At 40.3% G+C, this 23,440-nt stretch overlaps 1 protein-coding gene across 2 annotated transcripts; it reads left to right on the forward strand.

Annotated features, from left to right (window-relative positions):
- The first annotated feature begins 1,151 nt into the window (after positions 1-1,151).
- Nus1 (NUS1 dehydrodolichyl diphosphate synthase subunit) lies at positions 1,152-22,688 on the forward strand. Of its 2 annotated transcripts, XM_042679562.1 has the most exons (5): positions 1,152-1,726; positions 12,035-12,160; positions 13,459-13,608; positions 16,533-16,632; positions 20,044-22,688. In XM_042679562.1, exons 1-5 carry the CDS (start codon positions 1,312-1,314, stop codon positions 20,132-20,134), a joined length of 882 nt encoding a protein of 293 aa, XP_042535496.1. In that variant the 5' UTR covers positions 1,152-1,311; the 3' UTR covers positions 20,135-22,688. The 2 variants fall into 2 exon arrangements, with proteins under 2 accessions (XP_042535496.1, XP_042535563.1); XM_042679629.1 differs by lacking the exon at positions 13,459-13,608 and having other exon boundaries at positions 1,193-1,726.
- Positions 22,689-23,440: the final 752 nt, after the last annotated feature.

Here is a 23,440-nt window from a genome sequence, read left to right on the forward strand (position 1 = left end):
ATTATTGCTCAGGGCAACAGACAAAGAACTTCCTTCCTTCTTCTCCATGCAGAACAGCAGCCAGATTTTCGAAACAACCACTAGAGGTAAAGTAGATCTATTGTGCATTGATTACCATTTCAACCCACTGAATCTTGGCTGCAGTTAGTCTTGAGAATCCAGTGAGACAGGAGAGATGGGGGGGGGGGGGAGGAAGAGAGGCAGAGGGAGAGAGAGAAAGGGAGAGGGAGAGGGAGAGAGAGGGAGAGAGGGAGGGAGAGACAGAGGGAGGGAGAGAGAGATTTATGAAGGTGGGATAATCCTTGTGCAATGTGTTGGGACTTGGGCAATCCTTCATTGGGAAACAGGCATTAAGAAGGGAAGAGCTTGAGCAAGAGGGGCAAAATAGTACAGCACTGCTGCTGGGAAATTCAGAGCTGGCCTAGAGGCACTCTGAAGACCCGACAGGTGTGTAAAAGGGCAGGTTCAGGGCCGCTGGGGGTTGACCTTAAAAACAGAGCTAGTGACTGAGACCAGGGATCATATCCATTTTCCTGTTCCTGCAAACATAACTGGGCGGCGGAGGATGGGCTAGTCAATTATCACTTGAGGCCCAACCTCTCTTATAAACTAAACTATGGACACCCAGTAAGGATTCCTCTTCAAGGAGGTGTGTCTCAGAAGCATCACTGGAGATCTTCATTTCCACTCGGTGAAGAGTTAGCATCTGATGGGAGGCTGGACCACAGCAGGACCTCCTGGGGTGGAGGAGGGGGGCACACTCCAGCTTTGGGACACTTTCCTCTTGGAGATCCTGCTTTCTATCCTGGTGTTCTCTCTGGCATTTGTAATTTTCAACCCACTTAGGTCACTTTTACTCTTTTGGACACCAGTCAGGTTCAAGGGAGGAGACGGACAGTCAGCATACGACGCCCAGGCTGTGGGGTCCCAGTGCTGTACTGACACGTGTGCCTTAGCTGGACAGGCCAGCGCCGGCTGTTGCTCGCCCTCCTCTCCCCCAGGGGGCGCACGAGGTCCCCCGCCCTCCTAGTTCGCAGGCGCAAGACCTCCCTGAGCCGCGCGGGGCTCGGCCACATCCTCGACCCCGAGGCCGCGTCAGAGCCGTCGAGCAGCCAATCAGAATCGTCCATGTACTAGCGGGGGCGGGGCCGCCGAGGGAGGAGGAAGATGGCGGCGGGGGCGAGGTGAGGTGTTGGCAGTGGCGAGGGCTTCGGGCGCGGGGGGTGGGGGGACCCGGGGCGATGGCCCGCGCCGGCAGCCGGGGCGGATAGAGAGCCGTGGCGCCGCGGGTGCGGGCGGGCGGGCGGGAGCATGACGGGGCTGTACGAGCTGGTGTGGCGGGTGCTGCACGCGCTGCTCTGCCTGCACCGCGCGCTCACCTCGCGGCTCCGCCTGCGCTTCGGCACCTGGAACTGGATCTGGCGGCGCTGCTGTCGCGCGGCCTCCGCCGCGGTCCTAGCGCCGCTCGGCTTCACGCTCCGCAAGCCCCCGGCGGGAGGCCGGAACCGCCGGCTCCAGCGGCGCCCGCGCGGGGGGCCGGGCCCGGCCGCCGCCCACCCCCGGCTGCGCTGGCGCGCGGACGTCCGCGCCCTGGAGAAGCTGCCGGTGCACATGGGCCTGGTGGTCACCGAGGAGGAGCCGGAGCCCAGCTTCTCGGACATCGCGAGCCTCGTGGTGTGGTGTATGGCCGTGGGGATCTCCTACATCAGCGTCTACGACCACCAAGGTGAGGCCCGGCGGGAGGGCGGGGCGGGTGCGCACGGCCGCGCCCCGGGGCCCGCGGGTTCCCGCCGCCCGGCGGGGCGCTCGCCGGGCCGGCGCCTTCCAGGCCGGGAGCTGGGCTTTACTGAGCCCCGGCTGGATGTTGAGATGGGGCTCGTGGGTGTTTTGAGCGCGGGGAAGACTCCTCCGAACCTTGGAAGGACTCGGGCGGGCTGGGAGGCAGCCGTGCGCCGCCGCCGCCGCGCGGAGAGGAAGGGGAGGTTCGCCCGCCCTGAGCCGGTTTGCCCAAGGTCACGGGGCAGTCACGGGGAAATTGGGGTCGGGCTGGTCCGTGCTTTTTGCAGCCTCTGCCTTCGGGTGACACGGCGGGGTGCCTTGGTGGGGCTGGGGACGCCGATCTTGAGTGTGTGGAGCGGTTGGGGACGGAGGGTCATTTGAATCGGGCTTGTGAAAAGTGTCGAGAGTTCCACTAAACCGAAAGGGAGCTGGATCCCTACTGACTTTAGAAAAGGCCTGGGATGAGGTGTGAGCCCCGAGCCTCAGACTTAACAAAACATGGCTCTCCCCACGTTTGGATTCCACAGGGGGATTTTTCCAAGTACGAAAACGGCACTGAGCCCGTGGCAAGAAGCCATGGATTCTTTGTCTTTCATTCCATAGACTGTTAGGCTCCTGGGGAGGAAGTGACAGGAGGTGGTGTTCGGGGAGCGAATGAAGTGAGGAGAGGATGCTGAATGGAAGAACTTGAGAGCTCCTGGGCAGGTGATGAGATCTGGCAGGGTATTATAGAGAACGCGCAAGGAGGTGGAGGAAGAGGCTGAGTGTGAGGTTTGGGTGTCAACTAAGTTACGAACGCACAGGTATTTCCTTAAAGAAAAGAAGGTAAGAGTAGTAAGCAGAATTTAGGAGCATCAGTGTGAAGGGAAGAAAATGAACGTTTTATTTATTTTTTTTCTCTGTGTTCCTTAAGTCACTTGTGTGCTCTAGAGACCTACAGCTGGAGTTTTTATCTTTTAAGTGTTCATCAGATAGGTAGATTTAAAAGTGCAGCTCCCCAAACACTATTCTGACTGCCCTGTCATTTTCCCATGCCGCAGGGAATAGGGTTACACAGTTGCCCTTCATCTCTAATGATGGTTTGCTCTGGAAAAGGTAAATTTAATCTACTCAAGAGACTGACTTTCTGGAACTAGCTGAAGAACTTTAGAGACCAATCGAAATCGTGAGGCTGTTAGGAGGTTACACAATCTGTGTCTAAGGCAACACAGCCAGTACTGTCTGGGAAATCAGTGTGCCGGACATGGAAATGTGATGGGTTGACTTAAATCCAGATGACTCCTTTAGAACATTTATCTTTCTATTGGGAAGGAAAATAATAGATTGAGCCTCCAAGAACAGATAATATTTCCACACTTCCTTGTTCCTGCAATTCCTGTTACTGAGTTCTGATGTGATTCAGACATCCTGTGTCATGTTCACTTACAGGAAAAAAAAACGTTGGCAATAAAAAGGAAGAAGCCAGGTTAAACCAACTATTGAATGAGAACAGAAAGATTCTATGTTCTAGAAACCTTTTCCTTAAAGGGATAAGTGATAATTGCTTCTGAAAGACCTATCCTTGTTGACTGAGTCATTCATTCAAGTGACAGTTGGATGTATTTTAAGAATCATATAATCTCCCTTACAGAATGTGGCTTGATGTTATGCCTGTAACAAGTAGTCAGCACTAAACCCCAAACACTCTAAAGAAAATGATCTTAGTTTGCTCTAGTTTACCATTTGACATACTGACACAAATATTGTTGGACAGTATGACTTTTATTAATGATCGGTCTTCTTTTGTTTAAATACAAAAGTGCCAGAGGTGTTAAACATGCACAAAATCATATTTGGTATGTTTAACAGTACAACCTTGAGTGCTTGTGTTCCCTCATGTGGGAACTCATTGCAAAGAAACCTGTTTCTAAATGTCACCTTTGTGTGTAATGTGTCGTTCACTTTTTTTTTCTCTTGGTATCAGGGTTTGAACTTAGGACCTCATACTTGCTTGCCTTGCTCATGGTTGCCGGTGCTCTGACACTTCAGCAATGTCTTCAGCCTGGTTTTTACTGGTTACCTTGGAGATAGTGTCTGTGGGCTTTTCTGCCTGGGCTAGCTTCGTACCTTGAACTCAGTCTCTTGAGTAGCTAGGATAGTAAGTGTGAACCACAACTACCTGGCTTAATAGTTGGCTTTTCAATAGAATTTTGCATTTGTCCTAACATCCTGAAATGTTCTTTCTTTATCAGAAGGTTAGTTCCAGGGCAAAGGGATTATCATTGATTGCTTCTCAGTCTATTCCAAACTGTTCCTCCTAGGTCAGGTCAACTGTATCATCTATGTCAACCGTCATCTCTGGTCTTGCTCTATCTGATAGGTTCTATCCTTCTCTTTTTAGCTTTTGAAATGATTTCATTCTCTTGAGTACTCATTTATTTATCTATAATGCTGTGTTTGTGCATTAAGTAGAATTTTACCATTTTATTTCTTTTGTACTGGAATTGGGGCTTGCACTTAGGACCTCATGCTCTCACTTGGCTTTTTTGCTCTAAGTTGGCATTTTGTCAGCACACATCTCCACTTTCAGCCACATTTCCACTTCCTAGACTTTTATCTTAATAGTCATTCTTTGTTGAGCTCTTACTCTCTGCCACAATAGTATACAAAAATACATTAAATATAGTAGTTTTACAGACCAAGGAACATAATTGGAAAGTTAAGACCTTCTGGCACTGGTGGTGCTGAGTGATGCTGGCTTGTAATTCCACCAATTCAGGAGGCAGAGGTCGGAGGATATAGGTCTGAGGCCTGTCCTTGCAAAGCATGAACCCTATCTGAGAAAACAAAAATACAAAAGGACTGAGGTGTTGCTTATGTGGTAGAATGTTTGCTAGAGAGGCTTCAGTACAGTGCTCAAAAACAAAACAAAGCCTAAAAACCCAAATCCAAAGTAAGCCAATACCTGTAAGGACAGGTCTAGAATTTAAACCATATTTTATTTAAAAACCTTTGTTCTTGGAACTGTGTATAAATGTGTGTGGGTGTGCGCACTGCTCCTGGGGTTTGATCCGGTTTGGGCACTGTCCCTGAGTTTTTCTAGCTCAAGGCTAGCACTCTACCACTTGAGTCACTTACAACTGTTTTGGGGGAGGGGGATAGTTAATTGGAGAAGAATTTCATGGGCTTTCTTGGCCAGGCTAGTCTTGAACCACAAACTGGGCTGGCTTCTCAGCCTCCTGAGTAGCTGAGATTTATGGCTGTGAGTGCCTCGCGAGTTCTTGAAACTTTTATATTGTACTGATGAGAGAATATGACCACAAAATAGTTACTTCTGGTACTATTAGTGATTATATTGTGTCATCTTCAAGACCTGGTAAAGTACTACTTATCTGCAGGTGATAGAAATTACATATAGAAATATCCCTAACTCCTACTTACTCCTACCTGTCCCCACCCCCCAAAAAAAAAAGTTATAAACAGAGCGGGCACTGGTGGCTCAAGCCTGTAATACTAGTTTAGACAGGAATCTGAGATCCGAGGATTGTGGTTCAAAGCCAGTCAGCCCAGGAAGGTCTGTGAGACTCTTATATCCAATTAACTACCAGAAAACCGGAAGTGGCTAGGTGACTGAAAGTGATCCAAAACTAGTCTTGAGCAGAAGAGCTTAAGCACAGCCCTAGGCTCCGTGTTCAAGCACTGTGACTGACAAAAAAATTATAAAATTGTACAGGCCAATATTTTCCTTATACTGCTAAGAGAAATATTTATTCTGAATTATGGGACACTTTTTTAATCAACTCAAGATAATATTTTTTACAGAGCTCTTGCTCTGTATTGAAATATTACTTGTCAGATGAGCAGAGTCCATGATGATACTTTCATTTTTAAAGTATGCTGGGGATGTTGCTCAGGAATAGAGCATTTGCCTTGTGTAGGAAACCCTGCGTTCAATCCCCAACATTGCTCAAGCAAACAAGAATAAAATGTGCAAGCAGAAGCTGAGCAAATCCATATGTCTGGTTCATTTCCCTTGTGGTACAGGCCTGTGATTTCATTCCAGCATTCTTCCCATTGACTGTGCCATTACACTATTTATTCCCCTGTCACTTTGTGCCAACTTCCATATAACTGCTTCTCGGTGAGCTATCTGGAGACTGTCCCTTGAAATAAAATAGTTTAATGGCTATAAGATTTATTTTGTTATGATTACCTTAGTCTTGTATTTTAATAGATTTTTAAATAACTGTTCTGAATGTTTTCTTCTCTGGTAATTCTAATAGTTGGGTTGGTAGAGATTAAATGAAGGTAACTACTAGATGACTTACAGGAAGGCAGAGAAATTAAGGTAACCACTAGGTGACTTAACTGTCTAGTTAAAGAGGGGGGAAAAGTCAATTTGAGAAATATGTATTAACACATAATTGTGTATTCAATTCTATAGCTGGATAAGTGCTTTATAACTAGAAGAGATTGTTTTATTGTTTTGGTTTTTTTTTTTTTGGGTCCGGGCGTGGGCCTGAACTCTGGGCCTGGTCTCTGTCCCTCAGCTCTTCAGCTCAAGGCTAGCGCTCTACCACTTGAGCCACAGCGCCACTTCTGGCTTTTTGCTTTTTGCTTATGTGGTGCTGAGGAATCGAACCCAGGGCCTCACACATGCAAGGCAAGTGCTCTACCACTGAGCCACCTTTCCAGCCTCTGTTTTATTGTTTTTCTTATGTGCTTCCCTGTGTCCTTATACTTCTTGTTAGATTATCCCTAGAAGTTCTATTTTTATAAGAATTAAAAAAATCACAGTAAAAGATTTAATTTTGGATTAAATCAATTATTTTTAAGTTATTTTATAGAGTCGATTATATATTTCACATGAATTTTTAAGATAATCCATATTTAAGAAGTACAGACAAATTGTTGACTACATACTTGTTTAATTAAATTTCCTTGTTACTTGTTTGCCTCAACTTTAAAAGATATGTTTGATGACTTTATTACCCAGTTAATGTATACATGCTTGAGTATAGTGGTAGGCTGAATAATCACAAAATATCACTATTGTTTAAACTGATTCTAATAAGGAACCTGAAAGCAGTATATACTCTAGTAATCTATCTCTTGAAGTATTTCCTGCTCCTGATCCCCATGACACTACTATTATGCTTGGAGTTCTTCCTGTCTCACTTCCTGTTTCTTCTGAGCCTTTTGCTTGGCTTCTCTGCTTTGTTTCACTTCTAAATGTTGTAATGTACAGGAATTTTAGGTGTGTGATGTCCTTGTCTTTCTGCTCAACTCTGCCAATGTAGCTTGGGAGTAGCTATAAACCCCTGCTTCTGGCTTTCTGCATTCCCTTAACAGCTTGCTGACCCCTATCCCAGACAGTCTCCCATGATTTTAAGTATCATCTGTGTGCTGACAGGAAGTTTGATATTTCCAACCCTTATCTGTTTCATAACTCAGACTGTATTCTAAATATATAATTTATTGAACACAGTATTTTCCCCCAAAAAACTGGTTTTGAGGATTGAATCCAGGGCCTAGACTTGTTAGGGAAATGGTCTACCGCTGACCTATGTCCCTAGCCCTGGAAATTCTTTTGACTTTTTTATCTTCAGAAATGAACAAAGTCAGAAATTTTTATTCATTTTTGTTGCTAAATAATACAACGTAAAGTAACCATTGACTGGCTACAAGGAAGGATACATGTTATTTAAGTGGAAAAAAGTTTTAAAAAGTTGGAATGCATACTGGGCAATATTAGTAAGTTGAAACTGTTATAATTGACAAGCTTTGGGACACTGCAGTATGTTCTCATGCAAGTCTAGGGAACATACTAATATTGTCTTATCCAATACTACAATTTAAAACATTTCTTTCCATTTTCTTTTCTGGTGGTAGTACTAAGGGCCTTTCGCTCTCACTTGCCTCCCCTGGTCCCGTCCCATGGCTGGGGCCATGCCTCCAGTTCTGACTTTTTGCTGGTTAATAAGAATGTCTTGGATTTGTCTGTCATGTTGGCTAGCCATGTGAGTAGATAGGATGATAGGTGCAAGCCACTTTAAAAATGTGCTTAGAAAATTTCGTAGAATATAGTAAAGAAGCCTACTTTTGGGCCCCAAAGTACATAGTTAATATTTGTCAAGGAATATCAAGAAACATTTGTATGCTTTTTTTTTTGTAAACATTTGCAGCTCTTTAGAATGATAATTTATTTCATGGAAGTTAAGAGACTTTGGACGCGCATGCATGTGCATGCACGCGTGTATATACTCAGGAGTGACTTTTCATTTATCTTTCCCATTTGCAATTGTTCACATTTGGGAATTTGAGGCTCCATGAGGTAGTTGTTAAGAAACAAAACTATAAAAATTTCTTAAATAACTATTGCTGAAACTAGCCTTTGGTTCCAAGGTTACTCTTTTCTTTCTTTTTTTTAATAGCCACAGATGCCTGGCTTCTCTGCTGCTGCTTTTCCTTCTCGTCCTTCTCCTTCCTCATTGTTGTCTTCTTCTACTTCTCCTCATTATGATGATGATGATGTAATTGTACAACGTGTTTATGATTCCATTAGTTGAGTTATGAGTATAATGATTCTTGGTCATTGTCACCCCTTTTCTCCCTTTCTCCCCTCCCTTCTCTGCCCTCAAGTTACATAGTTTATTTATTTATTTATTTATTGCTCATTGGGCTTGAACTCTGGGACTGGGCACTGTCCCTCATCTCTTCAGCTCAAGGCTAGAGCTCTACCACTTGAGCCACAGCGCCACTTCTGGTTTTCTGGTGGTTAATTGGAATCTCACAGACATTTCCTGCCCGGGCTGGCTTTGAATCAAGATCCTCAGATCTCAGCCTTCTGAGTAGCTAGGATTACAGGCCTGAGCCACCAGCGCCCAGCTACATAGTTTATTTTTAACATAACGTACATTGAATCTAATGACTATATTTGCACTCCCTTCTTCCCTCCATTCCTGCGGTTCAGGTTATTCTTAAGTATTTAAAATACATGTTCTGTTGGCTCTGTGAAATCTCTTCAAAAGCATTTTTAAGAATGAGCTATAGCTGGGCCTCGGTGGCTCACACCTGTAATCCTAACTACTCTGGAGGCTGAGATCTGAAGATCTCGACTCAAAAGCCAGCCAGAGCAGTAAAGTCCGTGAGACTCTGATCTCCAATTGACAGAAAACCGGAAGTGGCTTTGTGGCTCAAGTGTTAGAGCTGTAGCCTTGAGCTGAAGAGCTGAGGCCCAGAGTTGAAGACCCATGACTGAAAGAGCTATAGATAAGAAAGTAAGAAAAGTAAGGCGAGGGAATAAAAGAGTTGTACTTCTAGTTGTTTTAAAAGACTATACTCATTAAAAACTAGATCCATTTTATTTGGGTTCATTTAGAGAAAGATTCAAATTAATAGTACAATAGTAAGTTTAGCATTGTTACAAAAAGTCAACAAAGGGGCTGGGAAGGTGGCTCAGTGGTAGAGCGCTTGCCTTGCATGCCTGAGGCCCTGGGTTCGATTCCTCAGCACCACATAAGCAAAAAGAAAAAAGCCGGAAATGGCGCTGTGGCTCAAGTGGTAGAGCGCTAGCCTTGAGCTGAAGAGCTGAGGGACAGCGCCCAGGCCCAGAGTTCAGGCCCCACGACCGGACCCTCCCCCCCTCCAAAAAAAAAAAAAAAGTTAACAAATACTAAGTAAATTCAGTTGACCTAAGTTTCCCGTTAAACTCATAGATACTTAAGGACAAATGGTTTATTTTCCTTACTCTGTTTCCTATCTATAAAAAGAATAAAATAAATTCTGAAATCTTAATGTTACATAATTTTGTAAAGCACATCAAATGTTTTTTCCTTAAGTCAGTTATTTCTGAATGGAAATGGTCTCAAATTAAAAGAAATTTAGCTTATACAGAGGATGGGGAATTTCATTGTCACCTTTCTCTATATATTTACAATGTATTCCAGTCAATCTCACCTCCTCTATTTCTCTCCCGACTTCTTTTTACATAAAATGCTTGTGATAATTTCCTTAATCATTTTGGTGTTAAAGTTTTGAAGAGCAAATAGGATGGATTATGATGAGAAAAATAATCTGTACGTATACCATGCTACTTCTAGAGATGTTTCCTATTAAAGCCACTCTTACATCTTGTATTTCTTGTGTATCACGTGAAGCATGTTTGTGTATGGCTTGGCTAAGGAAAACTGTGAGGTGTAATAGTGTTTATGCATGACCTAAGTATTGTCAGATTTCTGTGATCGGTTAGGAATCATTGTGGACACAATCTATTTTGTTTTTCTAAGCACTTAGCAGAAACTATAACTTAAAACTTTTTTTAGGGGAGGGGGTCCAGTCGTGGGGCCTGAACTCTGGGCCTGGGCGCTGTCCCTCAGCTCTTCAGCTCAAGGCTAGCGTTTTACCACTTGAGCCACAGCGCCAATTCCAGCTTTTTTCTTTTTGCTTATGTGGTGCCGAGGAATCGAACCCAGGACCTCAGGCATGCAAGGCAAGCGCTCTACCACTGAGCCACCTTCCCAGCCCCCCTTAAAACTTTTAACTTTTTACATACATCAGCCAAGACCAAAATACCTTAAAAATACCTTTAAAAAAAGATTGATTCTGTGTCTGTATGTAATATGCTTCCATTTTAACAGATTTTCTGCTTGTCTGTAATCAACAAATGGCTGTTTTTATTGTGAAGAGGTTTCTGGAAACTTTTTTTTCACCTACTGATATAACTTTTGATGTTTTGTTGTTGATTGGTACTTGGTGCCAGCTTATTAGGTTAAACATTGAGCCTTAGTGTATGGAGGATGCCTTTTGGGAAACTGATGAGTAAGAAACAGGACTACAGAAAGAAGTAAGACTATAAGTCATTCTTTGGTGGTGGTGGGTGGGTCTTCTAATCGCTTTTACAAGAACTCCCTAACTATTCCATTATTGTTTAAATTTGAGTTTACATTCTCCTTCTAACCAGTTCTTTTTGCAAATTTAAATCAAACAATCACTTTTTAAAAATGTTACCCTTTTCTGCTACCAAGGATAAAAAGCTATGGATATTACACATTCACTTCTGAGTAAGTCATGTACCATTTTCTTCTCAGTTCTTCCTTTGTGGTAAGTCTCCCCTTTCCATGGTCTCACCAGCTTACACATGGAATCCTACAGTAGTTTACTGCCTATCTTTTCTTATTCTGATATTAAGAACATTCAACTGAGGATTAAGTTTCCATACATTTCCATGTTGCTCATAAATTGTGGGTAACCTGTTTGTTAAGAGTGTGAAATAAAAACTATAACTATTCGCTCACTTCTCCTCTCATATCCTTTGTGTCATAAACAGTTGTCTCTCAATATTCTAAACTATGCTTTATCTTAAGCATTTTCTGTATATAATGTCTTATCCATTTTCTTTTCTTGGACTTTGAGTTCACCTCAGCTCGAGTCTTCTTTGGACAAACCTTTGTCCATCCAAGAGATATACACATATATATGACCAGATTGGCATTTGTATGCAGCTGATTCTGTCTCTTTTTACACAAAATTTACACAAGTGCACTCTTCTCTCATGCACTGAACTAATTTAAAGTCCTATATGAGCACAAAGTAGAAACATATGATAAACAAAAAAGCAGTGGCTGTTTTTTTTTTTTTTTCCAATTAGAGCTCTATAAATTTGTGTTGAATGTTTGTCAAATAGTTCCTTTGTTTTTCTCAGCAACCTGGTGATACTAAGCTACTTTGTATGGTTGGGGGATCAAAATCTGCTTCAGGTAGTTGGTTTCTGTGATTTGTTTGAATTTTCAGAAATTTGGTCTTAATACTTTGTCTCTTCAACTTAAAAATAATTCATGTCATTTCTTCTTAAGCCTAAACTAATAAAATCGAGGCAGTATTTAATACACATAAAAATTTTGTAGAGAAAAATGTTAGACTGAAGTCAGAAATGAATTTTTTGGATAAGCCCTTAAGGACATTAGATCCCTGTTTCTTAGTCTGTAAATATAAGTTTCCTATGAATGAAAATTTTTGAAGGTCTAAGTTTCTGTCATAGTCAGTAGTCTACCAAGTAGTTAACCCTTGCCCTTTTTGGGCTGTAGCCTGAAGCCAGACTCGACCTAACTTGTGTTGTTTCCTTATTTTTCAGATTTTCATTTGTTTAGTCATTATTTTTTCATTTGAGGCTTGTTAAGTTATGGATCTAGTGTTGTATTCATAAGCATCTGTTAATCATTAAAAAGCTGTTAAATTACCTATTTATGATTTACTTGCTTTTAATTTTCTTTCTTAGGAATTTTCAAAAGAAATAATTCCAGATTGATGGATGAAATTTTAAAACAGCAGCAGGAACTTCTGGGTCTAGATTGTTCCAAATACTCAACGGAGTTTGCAAATAGTAATGAAAAAGATGATCAAGGTAAGCATGAGTGTAAGATTGAATATGTGACATATGAGGACATGTTTCAGGGCAAGGTTTATCAGTCATTTTTCTTTCATTTTGGTCTCTATTGTCAATATTTTTAATTACCTTCCTTCTTCCTCTTATTAAAGTATTTCTAGAAAAGTAAACATACACATGTTAAAATTTTTATTAGTCAGATTTTATAACTTGGTCAACAAAGAGAATCTAAAGAACTTATATAAGTCAGAAAATTAAATGAGTATGTATAAAGGGCCGATAGAAGTAATGGTAACTTGAAATAGTCTAATTTTAACCTCATGTAAAAATTTAGCCTTTCATTTACTTTGTGTGCGTGCGTGCGTGCGTGCGTGCGTGCGCGCGCGCGCGCGCGCATGTGCGCGTGTGTGTTGGTCATGGGGCTTGAACTCTGGGCCTGGGCGCTGGCTCTGTGCTCTTCAGCTCAAGGAGAGCGCTCTACCTCTTGAGCCACAGCGCCACTTCTGGTTTTCTAGTGGTTTATTGGAGATCAGAGTCTCACGCACTTTTCTGCCTGGGCTGGCTTTGGATCGTGATCCTCAGATCTCAGCCTCCTGAGTAGCTAGGTTTCATTTACTTATTTTGGTGGCGGTGGTACTGGAGTTTGATCTTAGGACTTCATGTTGTCTGCCACTTCAGATGTGTCCTCACCTCTTAATTTTTTCAGGTGAAGTTTTCTGCTTTTCTGTCTTGGCTGTCATTGGTCCTTGACCTCCTGATCAAGGAGGATCAAGCTATGATTACAGGCATTCATCATATAGTCTCGCTAATCCACATAACCCCTCAAACCCTCTATGCTCCTCTCTACCTCCCAAGTAACTAGGATGCCCTGTCTTAAAATTTTGGACTTCTGACAGTGACCTGTTATCAGAATCCTAGCTCCACTGACCGTGCGTTCTTATGCATTCCTTTTATTCCATGTTTCTACTACTATTATTGTAGATGGAATTTTAGATGAATGAAAATTGTTAGCTAGCCTATAATTAAAATTCTTACAATGCAAAGAATATATTCACAATAAAAGGTCATTTTGAGGACTTGGAGAAGAAGGCAGTCTAAAAATACATATGGTAATGTGATTTGGGATACATGGGTCCTGTCAGAGGAAAGTAGCTAAGTATGCTTTGATATTGAAATTGAAGAACTTAAGTGGTTCTGGCTTACATAAGAACTGTATTTTTTGTTTTGGTCTGAACTTAACTGTTTTGTAAAACTGATTGTGAAACAAGCTTGGAAAAATATATTTTTTAAAGTACTTTATTTGTGTTTCCCTGCAGTTTTAAATTGCCATTTGGTAGTGAAGGTGCTGTCCCCAGAAGATGGAAAAGCAGATATTGTGAGAGCTGCTCAAGACTTCTGCCAGTTTGTAGCCAAGCAGCAAAAGAGAGCCACAGATTTGGATGTAGATATGTTAGACAGTTTACTTAGTAAGTCATACTGTGTTTTCAGTTTTGTCTTGAGTATAGTAGTACGAAAGTAAAATATTTAGTAGGTTCTTTTGATCCTATAAAGCCTGGTTTTTATCGTCATTCCCTTAAAGTTCTGATATTTAAAGAAAATGCTATAAAAATGTGAAAATGCTTTTCAGATAATGATGTAGTTTGTTTACTTATATGAGGTCATAATCGTTAAGCAAAGAATTCTTGAACATTTGTAGTGATGAGTATTCTTGGAAATAGGGATGTTATTATAATAACATATTATATATTATATATTATAATAAGATTAGGTATTATACAGAGGGGCTACTACTTCATAAGTCAAGTAATAAGTGCTTTTCTCATTTTTGGACATTGTCACCCCTTCTTTTACTTTCCCCGTTTCTTCCTTCCATCCCTGCCCATAAGTTACATAGATAATTTTCTACATAGTGTATACTGAATTGTATGATTGCATTTGTTCTTCCCTTCCTGTTCTCATACCTCCCTCCATCCCTCTCCTTTCCTCTTACCCTCTTTCTCTCCTTTTCTGCACCACACCTTTGCTGTACCAGAAACAATAAAATCCAAAGCAAAAAACAGCATAACACCTTCACCACCACCAACAAAAATTGTATCCATTTCTTGGAATTTGTATAAGTACTACATTTTTTTGATCCATGCTTGTATTATAGGGTATTTGGGCTGTTTCCATAACTTGGCTCTGTGCTGCTGCTTTAAAAAAAATTTTCTTTCTTGTTTTCTTCCTTGTACTGAACATTGAACCCAAGACTTTGTACATTTTAGACAAACATCTACTACCACTGAGCCATATCACATCCTCCAAGCTCAGTCTGCTTACTTCATGGTGAAAAAAATCTGGGTTCTGTTGAGATGGTTTGGAAAACAATTTGTTGGTAGGTTGAAGATGTGAGAAGCCTTGGATTATCACACCACATCTGTTATACTAGTGACCCTTTAACTTTGTTTTTAAACAGTTGAAATACCCACATCCATTTCTCATGGGGAACTCAGTTCATAACATAGATAAAAATAGCCACATGCTTGTCAGATTGGGAATAGTCCTTATTCTCCCTTCAAATTACTTGGGCTTTCTTTAGGGAACACTGAAAACATTTGTACCACTTATCTAGGGGTTGGTTTTTCTGGATACTTAGCTGGAAAGTCTGAGGCAAGGATAGGGTTTCATTGAGACATCTCCATTCATGAAAACAAGGTACACTGATCAACCTCACCTCTTCTGTCACTTCTTTTTTCATTCTGCTCCCCTTCTTAAGATAATTTCAGCAAGTGTCATTGTTGTGTTTTCATACATGCAATTCATCCTCACTCATCCTCAGTTAACCCTCACTGTTCTCACTGTGCCCACACCCTAGAGTTTTTGTTTTGTTTTTTTGCTCTTTATATATCTGTATATTAATCCTTTTATCTGTTGAATAGATGGTGAAGGTTTTCTCTCATTCTGTGGGTTGGTTTTGGTAGATATTTCTTGTACTATGTAGACACTGCCTTATTTGCCAATTCTTGTTACTTATTTATTTAGTGCTGGTCCTAGGACTTGAACTCAGGGCCTAGATGCTATCCTTGAGCTTCTTTTGCTCAAGGCAACTACTTGAGCCACAGCTTTACTTCTGGCATCTCTTTTGTAGCTTATTGAGCTAGAAATCTTCTAGACTTTCCTGGCTTTCAACCATGATCCTCAGATTTTAGCCTCCTCAGTACATAGGTTTGTAGGTGTAAGCATTTGGTGCTCAGCTGAGCCATGGGTGCCCCACTGTAGTTCTGTTTAGAAAATTATTACGTTTGTCTCTAGTTTACAGAGTTTCCTCCATGTTTTCAAGTATTAGACTTAGATTTCATGTCTAATTTGAAGTTATAAAGTGAGAGATAGGAGTCAAAATCATGATAATTTTATGTCTTTCCCTATTTGAACTCCTTTTGTTTCTTTCTCATGCCTTATTGCTCTGGCTGGGAATTCTAGCATTATGTTGCATAAGAATGGGAGAATGGGGGTGGGTATGGGGTTGGGGGGGTGGGGAGATGGGAAGGGATGGAAAGGGGAAACAAAGGAGGAGGCAACAATGCCTGATAAGAAATGTACTCATTATCTTGCCCATGTAATTGTAACTTCTCTGTATGGTATTTTCACAATTAAAAAAAAAAAAGAATGGGAGAATGGACACCTTATTACTAATTTTAGGGAAAATAATATGATATTGCCTATAGTTTTATTTTACATAGCCCTTTATTAAGTTTACATACATTTTTTTCTGAGAGTAGTTTTTTGTTTTTTTTTTTTAATTTTTGCCAGTCCTGGGACCTGAACTCTGAGCCTTGGCACTATCCCTCAGCTCTTCAGCTCAAGGCTAGCGCTCTACCACCTGAGCTATAGGGCCACTTTCGGTTTTTTTCTGCTTATGTGGTTCTGAGGAAATGAACTCAGGGCCTCATGCATGCAAGTCAAGCATTACCACTGAGCTACCTTCCCAGTCCCGAGAACAAGTAGTTTTATAGGTTGTTTTCTTTTCTGAAATAATTTGGTTCTATGGCTAAAATCAACAGTTATACCTCAAGAACAGTGCCTTTCCCAGGAGCCAACTTAGCACTTATGTTGGGGGTACTTACCAGGGAGTATTTACTGGGTTTAGGGGAGGAATTGGACTTTCTTCTTTCTCAAATAATTATTTCAATTAAATGGAGTTAGGAGAAGATTTCCACATTTGCAGTAAACATAGATATTAAAGTATACGGAAGGAATGGGATGGGAAAGACAGAAGTATTTTGAAGAGAATAGATCTGTAAAACAGAGGCCAACTTAACAAATTTTTCCTTTCAGCTTTTTTCTCCCAGCTTTTTTTTTTTTAACAGCAAGCAGTATATATTAACTTCATGCGTGTATCTTTATTTCCAAGGTTCAAATGGTTTCCCTGATCCTGATTTAGTATTGAAGTTTGGTCCTGTGGACAGCACATTAGGTTTTCTTCCCTGGCAAATCAGATTGACTGAAATTGTGTAAGTACTCTTGATGTTGATTTGGCAAGTGATTGTTGAGCCCACTGCTGTTCTAAATCTGAAGGGAACTCCCAAAGAATATATAATACTCCTAGGTTTTTTGTATTTAGAATACCAGTGGGAAGCACAGGGATGGGAAGAGAAACAAAAGGAAACTGGAATATGTAGTAAAGACACAGGGAATTGGCCCCACTAGAGCAGAATGTTAGACAGTAGTCTGAAAGGAAATGAAATAGTCAAAATTTGGAAGGTTTTAAATATTAACATAAAGACTGCATTTCATAGTAGATGGGGTGTGGGGAAGAGTTTAGCCTGTGAGTAATATAACAATGATATTTGGGAAGATTTGTTTGGAAATGAATTGGAGAAAGGATGAAATAAAAAGACAAATGAAGAGATCATCACTGTAAGTTAAGAAAAAATATAGTGAAAAGAATGAAATTGTTTATTAAAACCACATTTGCCAAACTGTTTTCTTCTGGTACTGGGATTTGAGCATAAGGCTTTGGACTGTTGGCTGGTACCTTACCACTTGAACCATGCCTCTCGTGCAACCTTTCTCTGAAAGTCCCCTTAGGATTGTCTGTTAGAAGAGTATTTATTATGATTGCATGCCTATACTTTACTAATTGTAGAAAAACTTAGAGAATAAATGACTTTTTTAAAGCCTAAGTTATGGGGTGAAGAATATTGTTACTGAAAGGAAATGAAGTGGAGGGAGATTGAAGTTTGAAGGGGGGATGTGAGTGATTTTGAGCCATTGTCTGTAACAGGAGAGATGAACATATTTATTTGAGGTCATTAAAGTATACAGAGGGGTCCTTCAAGAAATGTAGAAACTGAAAGGAGGGAAAAGCTATATAAAGAGGCAGAAGAGATGTAATATGTTAGAAAAGGGAAGAGCTGTAAATCATTGTACAGGGGAAGAGATCGGGACAAGACCTGTTGGAGCTTGAAATAAAGTGGAATGACAGTCTCCAAACTCTGGGGGTCCTTAGAGGAGGTGTGTGTCTCTTGCCTTTGTTAAGGATTCACTGGTCATTTCAGGTGCCTCCAGGTGGGCTCCAAGAATGGCATCATCTGTCAGCTTGTGAACTTGAGGGAAGTTCACTCGAAGTGGGGAGGGAAGAATGTGTTTTAGAACAGATAAGATTTTTAAATCTGTATTTATAAAATGGACATTTTATTGTGGCATTGAGGATTTAAAGAAGTGACAGAAGGGCTGGGAAGGTGGCTCAGTGGTAGAGCGCTTGCCTTGCATGCATGAGGCCCTGGGTTCGATTCCTCAGCACCACATAAGCAAAAAGAAAAAAAGCCAGAAGTGGCGCTGTGGCTCAAGTGGTAGAGCACTAGCCTTGAGCTGAAGAGCTGAGGGACAGCGCCCAGGCCCAGAGTTCAGGCCCCAGGACCAGACCCCTTCCCCCCCCCCAAAAAAAATAAAAAAGTGACAGAGAACTAGCATTGGGAGAACTAGCTTTCCCACGGACCCATGTTCATCTGTCTGCCATGTTACATTGAGTTCTGCTTGGTGTTTGTCTATACTCTACCAGATAGAGCACCGTGATGCCCCAGTCATTGATGGAGAAGTAGAGGGTAGGGCCTTGATCAACAGACTGTAATAGCAAGATATCAGAGGCGGGAAGGGGTGAGGTGTGTAATGTCACTCAGTGCTTCTAGAAGAATGATGAGAGATGAGGCTTTGAGGACATTTGAAGGAAGCTTAGCAGTAACAATGTTATTATGAGCGTCCATTGAGGATAGTATTTGAGTGGAGTGAATAAGACAAAAGGATTAGCATATACTCAGTCCTACTACTTGGAAGGAAGAGATGAGGAGGCTTGTGGTTAAAGGCCAGTGTATGCAAAATATTTTTGAGATACCCCTCCCCCTGTTCTAAAACAATAGCTGTGTGAATTGGCATATGCCTGTAATCCTAACTACTTTGGAAACCAGGAGTTTATGGTTTAAGGCCAGCCTGAGCAAAAAGTATGCAAGATCCTATCTCAACCAATAAAAGACTGGGCTCGGTGTTGGGTATCTCTCATCTCCGTGCGGGAGGATGAGATCAGGAAGATTGTGATCCAGACCAGCCTGGGAAAAATGTAAGACCCTGTTTCAAAAATATTCCAAACAGACCTGGAGGCTTAAGCTCAAGTATTAGAGCAGCTGCCTAGCAAGAAAGGAGACCCTGAGTTTATTCCGGTGAACTGCCTTCCCACCCAAAGATAGGAGTGATAGCAGAGATAAGACATGTTATTTGATGTTATTACGAGATGAATAGGAATTAGGAAGTAGGTGGCTTGATTCTAAGTTTCTAGCAGTCAGAGGAAGGATAGTGAAAGGCATACTAACTAGAAGTTATAGTAGGAGTTGTTTCATGGTAGGTTGGCAGGTTTAGTCTTCTTTGTTTTTTGCTTAGGTTCAAGGCTTATGCTTTCTAGTTGGGTACTTACTACCTTTTGCTGTAGGTTATTTCTCAGATAGGGTTTCACACTTTTGCTCACTCTAGACTTGGACTATATGCTACTTAAGACCTGTGTAGTTGCAGACAGCAATCTCTACACTTGACTGGAATGCTGAATACGACTCTTCTAATCTGATCCCGTGTATACCTTTGTCACTAACTGGAATTTCCAAGCCTCACAATTAAGCTGAATTAAAGATTTTTTTCATGATAATTATTGACAACATTGGGGGGAGTCCAGGAGCCTTTGGTTGTGTGAGCAGTTGGAAATGGTGGGGTTGAATTTCATTGTTGGTTGCCTACCATATAGCTTCAGTTTGTGGGGATGCTATACAGCTAGCTTTGCCCTGTGTTCAACTTGGCCTTAATAAATTGTTAAGATATTCTGACCACAATATTTTGTTGTTTTCTGCCAGAACTGAGGTTTGAATTCCAGCCCTCAAACTGGCTTGGCTTGCTTTTGCTCACCTGGGGCTTTACCATTGGAACTATGGCTCCAGTCTGGCTTTTTTCTGGTGAATTGGGAGTGGACTTTGATGAACTTTTCTGCTCCAGCTGGTTTTGAACCTTGGTCTTTCGGATCTTAGTCTCCTGAGTAGTATTACAGTTGTGAGTCACTAGTGACCATGAAGTTCCTAACGTGGGTTTGTGTGAGATCTTTCATAGATCTCTAGTTTTTATTACTTCAGGCTTTTGCTTTGATAGATAATGACTCTTAACTCACTACAGATGCTTTTCTCTTATGGAAAGAAAGGAAGATTCATTTTTATTTGAACTGTTTCACAGTGTTTGACAGTCTTTTAGTAGAATTGTTTTGGCATATTCTGCTTAAGATTTATAACCACTTTTGATCATCATTCTCAGGTCCCCCACCTCCTTCCCCCCGCCCACAGTTCCCAAATTACAGTGTATCATCTAATTGCCTTTCCCCTGTGCTTTCTTTCCAGCTCTTTGCCTTCCCACCTAAACATCAGCTATGAGGACTTTTTCTCTGCCCTTCGTCAGTATGCAGCCTGTGAACAGCGTCTGGGAAAGTAATGATCCCTGGTTGTGTAATTTGATTTCAGGCTTTTGGAGAAAAGGACTCAAGTGACTCTGATGTTTACAAAGCACCTATGAAACCCTGTATACACCTAGTTCATATTCCTCATAATTTATCAACAAACACAAAAAAGTGTCTTACTTGAGAGTGAATGAGTGTGTGCGTGTGTGTATGTGTGTGCGCGCGCGTGTGGAAATACACTTATAAATGGGGGGAGTGTTGGAGAAAGAATACACAAACCTGCAACTTGGAACAAAAATAGCAGCGATGTTTTAGGAGCTGAGATTTCAGATTAAAGGCTTCAGCCCCTGCCACTTCCCTGTTTCTGTGGGGAGAGGAGGGAATGATTGGAGCTGTTTTAGTTGTTGTTTGGTGTTGAAGAAGGAATACCTTTTGTCCAGTCTTTTTGTAGTGACCAAACTTTGATTTTTAAGAATAATATATGGACTTGTTAAATGGAAACATTCTGAGTTTAAGGAGCTTCAGAGAAATGAAGTTATTCAGAGTGTCCTCATTGTCAGGCAGAGGGAATACCTGTCTCAGCTGTCCGTCCATTTCATTTCTTAGTAATGTTGCTCTGGTGTCTATTCTGAGTGGTAAAGCTCATTTGAAAAAGAACTCATACACTGAAATACAAAATTAAAAATTTTAATTACTAAATTCTTAAATATTGAATTAGTCATAATCAAATCAATAGGGCAAATGTCATAATCTTAAAAGTCAAGGTAAAAATTTTCCTAAAAAGAGGAAAGTAAGTTTTGATTTTTTTTAAATGAATAGTATCGGTGTAGTGCCCAAAGTTATTTTAAAAATATTTCCATGTACTGTTTCTATTTAAAATAAACATTTGACAAAAGTTACCTTCCCCCCTCCCCAACCTGCCCTAAAGTAACTGGTTCCTCTTTGGAATAACACTTGGGATTTTTATTCACTAAATCCCAATGGTAATTTAGTATAAAAGATAAGTACGATTTGAGGCCTGTATAGGATATAAAAGTATTACCAGAGTCTGTGAAAATAATTTAATTTTCCATGTTCTCTTTCATGGCAGAGAACAGCACTGGTTCTGTTATTTTTCAAATGAATAAGTGATTTCTTGATAAGTGTTTTAATACTATTCCCTCATTGCTGATCCTGGAACAGAAACTATTTGTATTTAATGGACGTTTTTCCAAAAACAATTATCAAGAAGTGTACAGTGCTTATGTACATTTAGAATGGATTAGCTTAAATACTAGGTCTCAGAAGTCTGCAAAATAAAAATGGAAGGCTGGATATAGAAAGCATGGTCTGGAATTGCTTGCCAGATTCTAAAGTGATGAAGAAAAAATGTTTCAACTTTGAATTACAAAACCCCATTTATGATTTTTAAAACATACTTGAAATAAAAATGATTAAACTAAATTTTGGTCCAGTGACATTACTTCACAATTCAGTTGTTTGTACAACTTTTTGTAGTGTCTTATTGAATTCATTGCCAAAATTTTGTGTGAAATTATAACAACTTTATTTGAGAATTTCCTGCTTCTTTCCCCTGTAATGTGATCCATATCCTATTGAATTTCTTTTGCAGGGGGGGAATAAGGTTAATTTATGACACCTTGTGCCTCTGATTGGCTTGATGATGTAAGTGCCATTTAGAAACGTTCTGGAGTCTATAGTTTTAAAGAATTCAAGTGAATGGTTCTAATTGAAGAGATTTAATGTTTGTTAAAATGAATCTAGTCAAATTATCCATTGAGATATAACCTAAGTTCTGAAAGATTTCAGTTTTTTTTGCCTTTCTCCCATCTTATGATAGTATGTGCACAGCAAAAATAAATGTATGTGACTAAGGTCTGTTGTCATAGGAAGAGGGCTTTAAAACAAGCGACTAAGATTTTGCAGTCAAGTATAGGAGGAGCTCAACTGCTAGTTCAATCTCTACAACTCATAGCACTGGTCATTCAAGAACTGCCAAAATCATCACAAATTCTGCATCATAGGGCTCCCTTTGCACTCCCGAGAGGTGGTGATAACCGGAAGGAAAGTAGATGGCCTCATGGATGGAAGATTGTTTTACATTATTCTTGACACTCCCCACAGTGGCTTGATAGGTGGAAGCTTAGAGCACAGCAAGAAGCTAGAGGATTTTAATCCCATTCCCAATTCTGGTTGTGTTTTGCTTCTTGAAATTTAGTTGGTTACTATTACAGAGTTTAAAGGCTGGTTTTAATGTGAATAGCAAATGGTGGTGTATTGTGACTAAGGCTTGAGAATGCCTCTTTCAGAGGAAAATATGACATTAATGAACAGTGCCGTGTGCACTGTGCATACTTACAGTTTAATCTTGGAATGTATGTTTCTTAATTAGCTCCCACCTCTTGTGTGAAGGTCTGATGCGCAGTCAGTTAACTTGTGATGTTTTGTATGGCTGTTGACCGTGGCAATATGTAAATACATGTACAGCAAGTTTTTATGATTAAGGAATCAAATTTATTGAATTTATTATTGAAAGTTGAAACTTAACATGTATGAATAAAAACCAATAAAATATACTCTTTTCATGGATTATAGTATTAATGGAATGTTACATTTATTCTGAATATTTAGGAGCTACAAAGTATAATGAGAAACTCATGATTAGAGTTATACTATTTTGTTTTTAGATGGTGTGTTGTTGATTGAAATGTAGTCTCGTTTTTACTAGGTTAAACACTTGACATCTTTCAATGTTACTTAAATTTAGCTTTGTCTAATTCATATTAATTTAAATATGAATTGACTTGCTGAATATGAAAATGACAGTTAAAAAATGTAAATGTGTACCCTCTACAAAAGCAATTTAATAGTTCTTGCTAAAGCAGGAAATTGAATGGTAAGAACTGTGGTCTGTCTTATACTTCATAGAGCACTTTCTAACTTTAAAACCTTGTAAGACAGAGTTGATTTTTTTCATGCATACTTTTCATCTAAATTCAAGATTGTCAGAGGTCACATTTTAACTCTGGTTGATAACAAATGCCTATACCAAAATGTACTGTAGTAAAAGTTCAAGATGGTTTGAGGTTAAACTCAAGAAAATTAATTTACTGTCAGCAATTGCCAAAGATCTTAACTGATAGAATGTAAAAGGATAAATTTGACAGAAAATGGGAATTCAAAAAGAATTTACTTGGGATTTTAAAAAGTATTAATGATACAAGAAATAGAGGATTCAGATACAAAAGGGAAAATACCTCCATTATATTTTTGATGACAGTTCTTCCAGAATTTTTTTGTACTTTTATCTATTTTAAACATATGCAAGTTTAACAAAGAGA

The sequence above is a fragment of the Dipodomys spectabilis genome, unplaced genomic scaffold (genome assembly GCF_019054845.1).
Source record: "Dipodomys spectabilis isolate Male_0828 unplaced genomic scaffold, ASM1905484v1 ptg000001l, whole genome shotgun sequence".
Classification (NCBI taxonomy): domain Eukaryota; kingdom Metazoa; phylum Chordata; class Mammalia; order Rodentia; family Heteromyidae; genus Dipodomys; species Dipodomys spectabilis.